This window comes from Martes martes (assembly GCF_963455335.1).
Source record: "Martes martes genome assembly, chromosome: 4".
NCBI classification, from domain to species: Eukaryota; Metazoa; Chordata; class Mammalia; order Carnivora; family Mustelidae; genus Martes; species Martes martes.
The window spans coordinates 79,386,987-79,400,004 of NC_137891.1; the positions used below are offsets into that span (position 1 = coordinate 79,386,987).

Consider the following 13,018-nt stretch of genomic DNA (forward strand, 5'->3'; position numbering starts at 1 on the left):
AGTCGCTTAACCAACTGAGCCACCCAGGCGTCCCTCACTGTGGTTTTGATTTGTGTTTTCTTGATGAATAATGATGTTGAGCACCTTCTTACATACCTGTTGACTATTTTTATGCCTTCTTTGGAAAAATGTCTGTTCATTTTTCATTCCCAAGTTTCTCATTATAATTTTTTCCTTGAGAGAGTTGACCCTTTCAGCACTTTCCCAGCTATTACCTTTTTATTGTTAATATCCTGATCGGCATTTCTTAATAAATTTACTTATAGACCAGCTGTGTATTTTCACTGTAGCTTAAGCTCTTCTATATGGTTAGCAACTTCTCTTCATCCTCCTCCGTCTCCTCTTTTTTCTTATTCTTTTTCTCCAATTCTTTAAATATTTTTTTAAAATTTTTTTTGAGGTATAGTTGACACACAATGTTACATTAGTTCTAGGTGTACAACATAGTGACTCAACAGCTCTATATGTTAGACTATGCTCACTCCTAGTGCAGCTACCATCTGCACACAATGCTATTACAATATCATTGACTATATTCCCTATTCTGTGCCTTTTATCCCCATGTCTTCCAAGAATTTTTCATTGCTTTTGGCCTCAGATACCACTTTTATGTTAGCCTTCATTCTACATATTCAGTCTAGATTTTATTTTCTTTATACTAAAATCTCAGGATGAAATTACCAATGACATTTTTTTTAAAAAAGATATTATTTATTTATTTGACAGAGAGAGATTGAGATCACAAGTAGGGAGTGTGGCAGGCAAAGGGAGAGGGAGAAGCAGGCTTTGCACTGAGAAGAGAGCCTGATGTGGGACTTGATCCCAAGACCCTGCAATTATGACCTGAACCAAAGGCAGATGCTTAACCCACTGAGCCATGAGGTGCCCCACCAATGACATTCTTGCTTGTATTTCTTCTCAATCACTCAACATAAGAATAATCAAATCATATTTCAATATTTCTGTTTTCCTAATGGTCAAACCAGCCTCTTATTCCAAAGTTTCTGTTTATAAAAATTTCTCACACTAAAATCCTGGAATCACCTTTTATTTCCCTTCTCTTTTTATCTTTTGTATTACCCTTTAACCCTTTTCTTCCTCCTCACTCCTTCCTTCCCCATTTGCACCCCTCTTCATTATGTGCCACTTGCAATGGCCACCTACTGGGTTTTTCTGCCACTGTTATTTCTCCAATCTACTTCATTCTTTGGCTCTCTGTCAGATTTATCTTCAGCCACTTTTTGTCTCATTAATGTATAATTGCTCCCATGCCATCTGCAGGGGTGAAACCAGATTCTCTCCTCATCTCAAGGTACTGTGTAATCCAACCTGTCAGTCATCTTTTACTTCCATACTGCATGTAGTCCTTTTGTGAGGTTATTATTTTTTTCTGCTATGGTTTATGTTGTTTTCCCATCACTGGCCTTTCTCTTGTTCTTTCTGTAAGAGCTCCTCCAGATTCAAATTAAAGTTATTTGAACAGGTTCCCTGACAGCTTGAATCTGTAGTGATCTCTGTCATCTTCAATGAGCCCAAGCAGCTGCATCCCACAGTTTAGAAGACATTATATGCTGCTGTTGTTGCACAAGCTTAGGTCTTGATCCCTACAAGCATTGTGTTCTCATTTAGAACAGGGACTCTGATGGTCTCTGATATGGTATAAGCAGTATATGCCCAGCTGGAGCTCCAGAAGCACTCCTACACTAATTAAATTTCAGGGTGGTGTCCACCTGTGGGGTTACTCTAACCCCACAGAAACTCTTATTCATTTAATATGGGAGTTACCATTATTTATTATTTGTGCTTATAAAAGATTAACATGTTAAAGGGGCCTATGATAAAAGCAAAACAAGATATGCTGACTGTGAAGTCAAAGAATAGCACTATTAAGAAACATGTCTGTAGCCTTAAAGAGCTTTGTTGGGAATACAACCTTGCCATTATATGAAGATAAATTGAGGAACTAACTACACTAAACAGCAACAATCTGTTAAAGCCAACATTAATCAAACCCAAATTATGTTTCTTTTGATTTAGCACACAACTATGAAGGCATAGAGTGGAGAACAAAAACGGTTCTTTGCCTTTAGCTGTTAATTTACAAGGGCTCAAAAAATATAGTCATTAATATATTATTGATTAGATGCTGATCTTCTTAAACTGGAACAACAGTTACAATGTACTAGACTGCAATTAATCTCAGTTTTTCCTTGGAAGCTAATTGAAAGCTTGTCACCAGTTAGGAAAAGAACAAGTTCATATAAAACTGTCTGTGGATAAAACATAAAGAGCATTTACACATATAATAATATTATCACTCATCTTTGATGTGCCATACAAAGTGAGTATGATGAATTTTATTTTGCACTAGCATTTCAGAAATAGCAGATCTCCTCCTCTGGCAAAGAAGCCAGACCAAGTCTTAGAAACCATGAGTAAGACATAGTTAAATGGAGAGAGAAGAGTTTTATTAACTATTTTAGTTCCCTTAGTAATATCATATATATACATATGTGTGTATGTGTGTGTGTATAATCTGTGCATTGTTAATTTTAATCTTGTTTAGAATAAGAACACTTTGTATATTATATAATTAAAATTGGCTTCATATATTTCAGCAATTTACATCTGTAGTATAAGGTCATATTTTATTGTTGCACATCAGTGGTTCTCCACTATAGCTTCTTATAAAAATAACAATGACTGTCCCTTACTCACCCCAAATCTCTGAGTTGGTGCTTCATATCCATGTTAAAAAAAAAAAAAAAGCCAGGGGCGCCTGGGTGACTTAGTGGGTTAAAGCCTCTGCTTTTGGCTCAGGTCATGATTCCAGCATCCTGGGATGGAGTCCCGCATCTGGCTCTCTGCTCAACGGGGAGCCTGCTTCCTTTTCTTTCTCTCTGCCTGCCTCTCTGCCTACTTGTGATCTCTGTCTGTCAAATAAATACATAAAATCTTAAAAAAAAAAAAAACAAAACCAAAAAGTTCTAGCAGTTATAATGTTCAACCAGGGTTGAGAATTAGTAATGAAATGTTACGTTGAATTGAAATGATTGACTGATACTGTCCTATTTACTTTTGTATTTTTTTTCTTCAAAGAAGAAAGAGAACAGAATATGCTAAAACAAAATGAAAACCAGATAATTAGAACTTTCTGATAATTAGAAGAAATGATAAATAAGATTTAACAGTATCATTCTCTATGGCTTTAATAGCTTCTAATTCTTTTCTTTGCAGACTTTGGTATTGAAGTAGGGCCTTAGAGGCACTTTAACTTTTTTAGGGCCCTGAATGTCTATTTAATACATAAGTTATACAGCTGAATCTATTTCCAGTGTCATGAAACAGTCAAAGCAATCCTGGCAGCATGTTACTATTAGAGAGTGACTTATAATATAGCCAATGACAAGAATAGAGATGATTGTATGATTTATGGCTAGTTATATAATTTCTTTGTAATTCTCATCTCATTCTGGCAAATGAGAATAATAGGGTACACTCTAAGGAATGCTAATATTTTAAAACTAATTTTACATTGAAATATACAGGGATCGAAAGTCAATTTAAAGTGAAATGAAGAGCCATGAAAAAAATTTAATTATTTATCATAGTGGATATTCTATCAACCCTTTCACCTTAAAGGAGAAATATAAATGAAAGTATATTCTTAGAAAGACTCTAATTTATATTTGCCAGAGCCAACATTCTCACAGAGACTCAGATTTAAATATCAGTTAATATGCTCAAGGGCCAAGTGGAAATCAACTTCTTTCTAGAACTGACTTTACATTTCTAACCAAAAGTGGCCACGCAGTATTTCACAATCAGAACTCTGCTTTATACCTTGCCTGTTTTATATGAATTGAATAGAAAAATATGACTTGATTCTTTGATTTGAATTGGGTGATCCTGTTATTCATCTCAGAAGGATTTTTATAAATCTAAAATTTACTTTCTGGAGTTCAATAATTTTGTTTCAGAGAAAGCTGTGATAATATAGTTTTTGAGTCAGAAACATAAAGAAAATCTAACCAAAGCTGAATTTTTATCCTTTCAGTTATTTCATTCTTGAAAAGACTACATCTTATCTTTCCTCATTGATGATTCTAGATTCAAGTTTTACCTCCAAGTGCTTAAAAAACGTTACTGGGAGGATTTCAAAAACTATTACATATCTTTGTTAATGTAGAAACTTGAACCAGTAGAGCAGTTTAAAATTTCATAAAATTTGAAGAGTGAGGAACTAATAGAAATGTGATATCAATTATGGACATTGGGGAGGGTATGTGATATGGTGAGTGCTGTGAAGTGTGTAAGCCTGACGATTCACAGACCTGTACCCCTGGGGCAAGTAATACATTATATGTTAATAAAAATAATAACTAGCTAACTAACTAAACAAATATGATATCAATATAGTCACAATTGTTCAGTGTCAGTGTGTACTATATGTTTATATGTCTCTCTGTATATGAATATGTTTTATTCACCCTAATCAAACTCCTAAAGTATTGTTACTTTCACTTGTGACAAATAAGGACTTTAGATCTCAGGGAATTTAGGTTACATACCAGAAACCACAGATTATGCCAAAAGCATATTTTTTCCTCCCATGGGAGGAGGGATGTGCTATACCTAAGTCCTGTGCTAAATTCACTGGGGAGGGGAGGAAGAGGAACAAAATAAACATGAAGATTAACATTTCACTCATGACTCCCAAGGATTTTAGCCATGGACAGGGAAGATAAAAATCTAATGAAACATCTGTAAAGAAATTGGATAAATGCTTTTTTTTTTTTTTTAAAGATTTTGTTTATTTATTTGACAGACAGAGATCACAAGTAGGCAGAGAGGCAGGCAGAGAGAGAGGAGGAAGCAGGCTCCCTGCTGAGCAGAAAGCCCGATGTGGGGCTTGATCCCAGGACCCTGGGATCGTGACCTGAGCCGAAGGCAGAGATTCCAACCCACTGAGCCACGCAGGCGCCCGGATACGTGCTTTTTTTTAATTTGATTTTATTTTTTTAGTGTTCCAAGATTTATTGTTTATGCACCACACCCAGCGCTCCATGCAATATGTGCCCTCCATAATACCTATGACTAGCCTTACCCATCCCCCCACCACCCTTCCCTCCAAAACCCTCAGTTTGGATAAATGTTTAATGAATGTGTCATCAGAACATTGATGCTGGGCATTTAATTTCTGATTCAGCTTTGCAGAATCACTGATATGTGTACAGAACACTGTTTACCTCAGCCTCTTTTTCCCCATGCTCTGGCTTACCTACAGCCTACAATTCCTTGAATGTAGTCTGTATTGACTGACAGGTGTCCCCTAACTGTAATGTCCTTTTCCACATGTCTATCTATTTACCTAGATGCAAATTCTTTATTGTTTGTCAAAATAATAATCAAACATTTTAGACTCTGCAAAATATTCTCTAATTCCCTACTGCTCATCTGTTGTTCCATAATCCCATATTTCTAGTGATACTTCCCTCACTAAGTTTTAAATTTCACATTCTTTTTTTCAGTATGAGATCATAGGCCCCTAAATGATGTACCAGATCATAAGCCCCTTCATATCAGGCATTCAGCTAGTGCCCAATAAATGTGTTTTGAATATACAGCAATGATTGGATAAAAGCACGAGTTATGCTTGGGATAGTGAGAAAAGTCTACAGAAATCATAATCATAAAATTTTAACTGGGTCTTAAAGGTTGTGTAGAAACGTCCCAGGTAGAGAAATCTCAAGGCACCTCACATGAGGTGGTAACATGAGGAAAATCATGAGAGAGATTATTCTGGTAGGTAAGTACAGTAGGGTGAACAGGAATGATGGAAGGGGACAGTGGCTGATGCCATTTTGAAAATGTAAGCTAAGAGTTGTGTTATCAATCTCATCATAGTGCAGAGCCCTAAGAATTTGTCTGCAGACTGAGCTTAAGAAACTCTGGGCTAGCACAATGGTATGGAGAATATTGTATATGAATTTTATCTTAGGTGTGTGAAGGAAGGTTGGAAAAAAGAAGACTGAAGACTGAGAGTGCAAATGGGAGGCTACGTAGGGAGGTCTCCTGAGGTCCCCTAAAGCCCCCTAAGCCTAAAAACAGACAAGGTGATGGGGATAAGGCACAGGTGTTCTCCAGAAGTGATTTCACCATCAGAACCTAGAAAATAAGCTACATCCAATTTTAGTCTAGTCCAGAGAAGACTGGCCAAGAAACTGAAAGAACATTCAGTCATTCAACCATGTTGAATGTTGAGTACTCAACCTATGCCAAACACTGGTGTGGGATCTACAATACTGGGTTTCTCTGGGGAATACAGTAATGAGCAAAAGCAAAGACCTGGTCTCATGCTGCCAATATTTTGGTTGGAGAAACAGAGAAAAGCAAACACTGAGGTAAAGGATTTTAAAATTTAAGCTACAGTTGAAGAATACTCCTGAGTGAGGGGCCAACCCAAATGCAAACATTTTGAAGGCAATAAAGAACATTTTCCACACTAAGAATGAAGGATTTCAGTGCAGGTTTATAATGTTTCTCCATTCTCAGGACTGTACTTGTTGGATTTTCAGGTTCTCCATAGAGACATGGAGAGTCTTACCTGGTTGCCTAGACTCAACTTGGGTTGACACAACGTATGTGGGCAATGGAGATATTTTAGATGATGTCTTTGTTTCAATTATTGCATCTTTGGAGGTTTAGCAACCTAAATTGATTTGTTATCTTCCTTTATCAATCCTATGTACAAGAAAGAATTTAAATTGTACTATTGGAAGGTACAAAGAAGATTGATGTATTACAAGTAATTATGTTATAAATATTTCAATGACAAAGTCATGTGATTTTTCATAACATAGTGTTAAATCTACCTAACAGAGTCTCAATTTTTGCATTTGTAAAGCTTTATCCAGTGATGTTCCTTACATATGTAAAAATCTGACACTTTGTACTAAATATGAAATTAATGGCTTAAAAAGAAAGGAACAGTGTTATAATTTCAAAATATAACACATTTGCTGATGGAACAATTGATTCTTCTCTGCAATTTTATTCATTAACTATTTCATACAACTATCATTTTTCTTCATATCTTTTCCTATCCTATTATCTTCTATATGTTAAAAGCTTATCTTCTATTCATTTGTTTCTTATGCTTTCAACCAAGATAGAAACAATGTATTTTCTATGCAATGCTAACATATGGACGGTTTCACAACAGCAAACTTCCTCAGAAAAAAAAGCTCTGTTTTCTTCAAATATTGTAAACTGGTCTATTCATGGTTGACAAGCCTTCTGTAATCTGTATATGGCTTAAATCCAGAAATAAAAAAAATAGAATAAAACCATAGCTATGGGCATAGAGAAAACAATGCTCATTTATGGGATTCTTTGGTTAATGACATTTCTAAGTTCTCTCTGAGGTATAAATCCCTAGGTGGCAATCGACCATGTCTGGAAATTGGATTTATGAGTTCAAAAGTGTGTTCCAGTCCAAAACATTTAGAGAATTATGAAATTTTAGAGTTCATAAGAATCTTGTGGAGCAAACTTAGGTCTAACTTTTATAGTGTATACATTTAAAAAGTGAACTTGAGCTTCTGAAGCCAATTTAAAATAAAAGGAAGCAGGCATTACATGCATACAAGTAAAAATGTTGTTCTCCCAAACGTTTGTGAACAAATACATTTATAGTAAATTTTTAAATATACTACATCTAGAGACTTTTATTGGCTTTTGAGTAACAGTTATTATAGCTTCACTTGGTTTCTTTTGGAAAAACTTTATTAATAATATAGTAGTCAAATGCCATGTTTGTGTCTGGTGATAAAAAGAAATCAGTAAGTTTACATTGGTGTGTGAAGTGTAAGGAGCAAGGTCAGCTGTCCCAAGATGGGCCACTTTGGTATGAACATTATTCTGGGTTTAAACCACTCCAAACCCAGCAGATTCAGAAAAGGCTCTTTAACTACCCCTCAACTGCCTGCTTGTACCAGGAAGAGAGCTATTGCCTAAGAAATGTCAACATAATAGGACAACTTTTTTCAACCATTTTTCAAATGCTTCCTTTTACATTCTTGCTAATTGTCTTTCTCCCCTTTGTAGTCTCAGACCCCTACCTATCTTCTTCGCTCTTATAAGCGTCATGTACGTACACTAATAGTGTACGTACATGATGCTTATAAGAGTGAAGAAATTTGATTTTCTCCTGTTAATCTGTCTCATGTCAATTTGATTCTTAGTCTAGCTGGAAGAATCTTAAAGAGTATAGGAAATTCTTTCTCCCCAGCATAATATAAGAATTTTTTTCTGGTTCTTTGCCCAGCTACTCAGATGTGCGCCCTCCACCTTCACCCTCAGGTTCATCCCACCACAACTTCTGAAGTGAGTTCTACTGAGGAAGAAGTGTAAGGCACAGACTCAAGCACATCAAAGGCTGGCCTCTTGTGCTTTCCTCACAACTGTTTCCACACTTGCACCTGATCAAGAGCAGTGCTTCTCCATTTGTTTTGCAGAGAAATGTTTTTCATTTCCCGTGTGTTCCATTTCCCTCTGAAATCCTTGATCTGATTTTATCCATTTTTTTAAGGCTCCTCTTTTTCTCCTTTCTTAAGGCACTGTTGCTATGGCACTTTTCTATAACCTTTTCATTCCTGTGTACAGTAGCTTGAAATTGCAGTGATGGAGCATAACCCACTTGTTTGTATAAATTATTGAGATCCATTTGCACCCTGTAAGAATGGACTTAAAAGTACTGCTGGGCATGTGTGCTGAAAGTACATTGATTGCTCACATATAAGGAAATGGCCCAATGAACATGGTTGTGGGAGGGAAAAGAGGAAACAAAGCTAGTTAGATGTGGATTGTATCTGTTGTAATAAACATGTTAAAACAAAACAAAACAAAACAACAAAAAAACCAAAACAGTGTTTTATTGTCAACAGAACCTGCGGGGGGTGGGGGGGTTGCCCACACTGCCCACAGAAGAGCTATGTTCAGTGGGCTTCTGGAGTTCGTGGGACAGACGGGTCAGTGCAGCGAGAACAGCTGGGGCCACCACTGGGGCCTGGGTGGTTAGATACAGGGTCTGGGGAGCCAGCAGGGGGCGTGGGAGCCTCTGAGGAGGCAGGTCTTGGCACTCCCTGGCTCGTCTGCAGGAGGCCAGTGAGGGCGATCAGCTCAGGCCCACTGAGCCAGGCGGTGGAGCAGCCCGGGGACGGGGTGCGGAGGACCGAGGGAGACATGATAGGAGGTGGGAGCAGAAGCTTCAGAGAGCCCATGACCTGCTGAGAGGCCTCCGACAGGTACAGCGGGACACGCTGGCCACAGGGCAGCAGCGGGTCTGACAGAAAGAGATCTTCACGGCACATCACTGGGAGCCCTGTGTCCCTGGGCGCGCGCTCTCCATTCTGATGCCCTGTTGCTGGGGCCTGGGGCCTGAGGTCCCGGCCTGACGTTGTCTCATAGTGGCCAGAATGAGGGATGACACAAAGTCCCGCCTGAGAAGGAGGCGCCTGACGCACAGCTGGGCCCCCACACCAGCCGAGGTCCTGCTTTAGCCTTGTCGCTGGGGTCCCATGGTGCTAGGACGGTCATCCTTGAGGGGGCCACCTCCCAGGCCATCTGGGGTGGAAGGGCAACTGGGGTTCCCGGGGAATGCTCGGCAGCCAGGCCTGGGGGGGGCCGGGGCAGCAGCTGCTCTCTCCGGGTCCAGGAAGGCCTTCAGGACCGGGGCTGCAGGCTGTCCTGTGGGGGGGTTCCTGGCTCCCCCAGTTCTTCCTCTCCAGGGCTCCAGGCCTCGTCGGGGTCACTGCCCGCCGAGGGGCCTTGTTCCTCGGGCGCCTGTTCTTTGTCCGCGTCCCACAGCGGAGGCGGCCGGGGCAACATGCCGCGTCTGGCGGGGAGGGCAGCGCGGGGCACCAGCTCTGGGCCCTGCGTCCGCACCGTCTACACCGCCCACGCTTTCCTCACTGCTTTCCATCTTCAATTTTTTTCAACTAACCTGACACTTTCTGTCAAGGACCAGCCTGGAAGAACATAGCCTAACTTGGCTGGGGACCCACTTCAGACTTTAACCTGCATTAATCTCTCTTTCACCTCACTTATCACCTGTTAATCTCCTTCTTAGATCCAGGTCCTTAGCACCCTGCTAGTTACAGTCCACTCTGTTTGAGCAAGTTCCAGATTCCTAATGTTTTTGTGGAATTGATTTCATTTGAGTGAAAACTCTGGAAGCTGAGGGAGAGGTGGGTCTTGTGTGAGGTCATGTAGGCATGCACCCTTCCAAGATGTCCTTTACTCCTTAGAATCTATCTTACATATTTCCCTCTTTACATACTACTCTCACAAACAAATCTACACTTTATGGCCAAGATAGGCCCGTATTGGTTTTTGATTTTGGAACTTTTTGATTTTGGTCCTTCCACTGACTTCTGTCTATGCCATCTTACTTAGAAATCCTATGGTACACATTATATCAAGTTTATTTCTTACTTCTGTCTTCACCGTCAGGTGGTTTAGTTTTTGCTTTTCTCTTCTGCATATTTCTTCCCTTTACTGGGTCTAACTTTGTTGCTTTCTTTTCTTCATAGCATGAGCTCTGAAATTTTTACATTATGCTGCTTTTTATCTGAAATACTCTATACTTTTTTCCACTTTCAAAGTTTTGATATATATATAAATTTTGTGTTTTACCTCATTTAGGAGATTTTATGGAAGTGATCTCAGAAGGAGCAATATGACCCAATGAATATTGTCCTCTATGATAATGTCATAAAATTATGGTGCATGAAGGAAATGAGAGATTATGTCATTATTATCTTGGGTTTAAATTCAACTAAGGTATTTTTAGCAAATAACTTGGGCATTAGAGTTTAGAACTTGAAAGAAATACAATAAATGTGGTATGCTGGGGATGGGGACATCTACTTTTTCCCCTTCCCATATTTCTCCAACATTTCTTCTCAAGCTTACTGTATCCTTGACAAGGGAGTGTTGCAACTCCATTATGGGGATTTCTGCCATTTCCTTTGTACCTTCTCACAGAAAATGGAGGAGCAGATTTAGTGAGTTGATCATTGATATTCCTGAACCAGAGTCACCCTGTGATGACCCAGAGTGATTGCTTGACCAGCCATCCTCTTTCTGTCCTGTGTGCAGCTGGCCTGCAATCTGGTTGCTAAGTGGCTTTGGAGTGTGATCTCCTGTCCTGGGGATATCTGAAAATAAACTTGAGAAGGAGGACCCTATGATTTAGATTTGGAAGCAGGCAGTAAGAGGCTGTGTTTTGCCCTCAGCATTAAACCAATTTGTCCATTCCAGTTTTTTTTAAAGAACTCTGCATTGAGAGTCACATGCTGGTACACACTAACAACAGCTTCTCAATTGGCTCTTGACCCTCACCAATGTTGTATGAGGGACAGGAGTATGGGTGGTAAGCTTTGGCCCAATAGTCCCTATGCCGAACCCTTGCCTAAAGTTCTAAACTTTATGGATTTTCTCTGTCTCCTATGCTCTTTACCTCTAATTAGATGCCATAGACATTTGCCACATGCCAGGAGAGTTCTAGGTGATTTTTTTTTATATGATCTACAGTCCTCAGCCACTTTAAAATAAGTCAACATTAGCTCCATCTTGCAGAGAAGTGAGTGATCAATGTCATAGAATAAGGGGTCATGTAGGGAGGTGATTACGGGCTCCTGTGCCCAAAGCTTGCAGTCTTCCATTGAACCATCCTATCTCTGTAAAAGGCCTGTGGTGACTGGTGGATTTTCTCTAGGATTTCCCTACATCACTTTACACTTGCTGCCAGTTCATCCCAGGACCCTCATTTATTCATTTCTACACCACTATGAAAGCCTTAAGCTTCAGCCCTTGTTCTGTTCCTTTGTACTACCTTTGGCCAGACTGTGCCCCTAAATTGCAACCCTGACGATATCAATTCCCTACATTTGAACCTTTTAATTACTCCTAAAACAAGTACAAATCTATCAGGGAAGACAATCTATCAGGAGAGACAAACAATAAAATAATAAATAATATACTGTATAGAATTATGTAAGTCTATGGCAAAGATTTAAAAATATATTTATGTATATGAGTAAAAACAGGGAAGGGAGGGGGCTTAGCGGTCCCAAGGAAGTGGAAATGTGGCTGTAATTTAAAACAGGAAGCCTCATCGAGGAGGGGCATTTGAGTCAAGACTTGAACTGGAGGGACATAGGCTTCTGTACACCTGGGGAAAGCACAGGGTAGGCAAAGGGGAAACTCTTACAAACACGGTAAGCTAGGAATGTGCCTGGAATGTTAGAGGAGTAGCTTGGATGCTGATGTAGCCAGAGCAAAGAGACAAGCTCAGTTAGCACAGGATGTTGCAGATCAAAGGAGTGGATTTGCTTTGCATTTTGAGTGATTTGCTTTTTGTTCTGAGTGAGCACTGCAGGGGTTTGAAGAAAGAGGTGGTAGGATTGATCTGAGGGTTTTAAAATGATTACTGTGACTTCTGCATTTTCTGCCTTCTTCTGACTTCTCTGTTGACAAAAGACTGAAGCTAGGAAGGGATAGGCAGGGAGTAGTCAGGAGACCCTTGGTATAAACCAGGCTAGAGGCAATAATGTCTCTGCTGTACCTTGTAGCAGTATAGGTTTTACATGGATGCACATTCTAGGTTTATTGAAAGTCACCACTTGGATGTAGGATTTACAGAAAGAAAGAAGTCAATGATGCTATCAAGTATTTTGGCCTAAGCAACTAGAAGGAAGGGCCATCAGTTGAGATGAAGGAGGCTGTGGGTGGGATGGGTTATGGAGGGCTAATCAGAACGACAGATTTACACATAAATTCCAGAAGTCTATTGGATAGCCAAGGGAGAATATGAGGTAGGTAGCAGGCTTGGAAGCAGGAGTGTGAGTGAGTAGTCTGGCCTAGCTGTGCAGCTGGTTGTCACTGGACTAAAGAAAGCATTCCTAGTCATTAGACTGGATAGCACTGAGTGTGGATAAAAGAGGGGGAAGCC

At 39.6% G+C, this 13,018-nt stretch overlaps 2 protein-coding genes across 2 annotated transcripts in view; one reads left to right on the forward strand and one right to left on the reverse strand.

Moving 5' to 3' along the window:
• PXDNL (peroxidasin like) overlaps positions 1–13,018 on the forward strand; it is a 456,789-nt gene that overhangs the window by 290,047 nt on the left and 153,724 nt on the right. The window lies entirely within an intron of this gene.
• LOC308340705 (histone deacetylase complex subunit SAP25-like) lies at positions 9,000–9,600 on the reverse strand (the record flags this gene model as incomplete). The annotated part of the gene is given in 2 exon segments (XM_080800052.1): positions 9,000–9,471; positions 9,473–9,600. Coding segments are annotated over 2 exon segments (600 nt in total).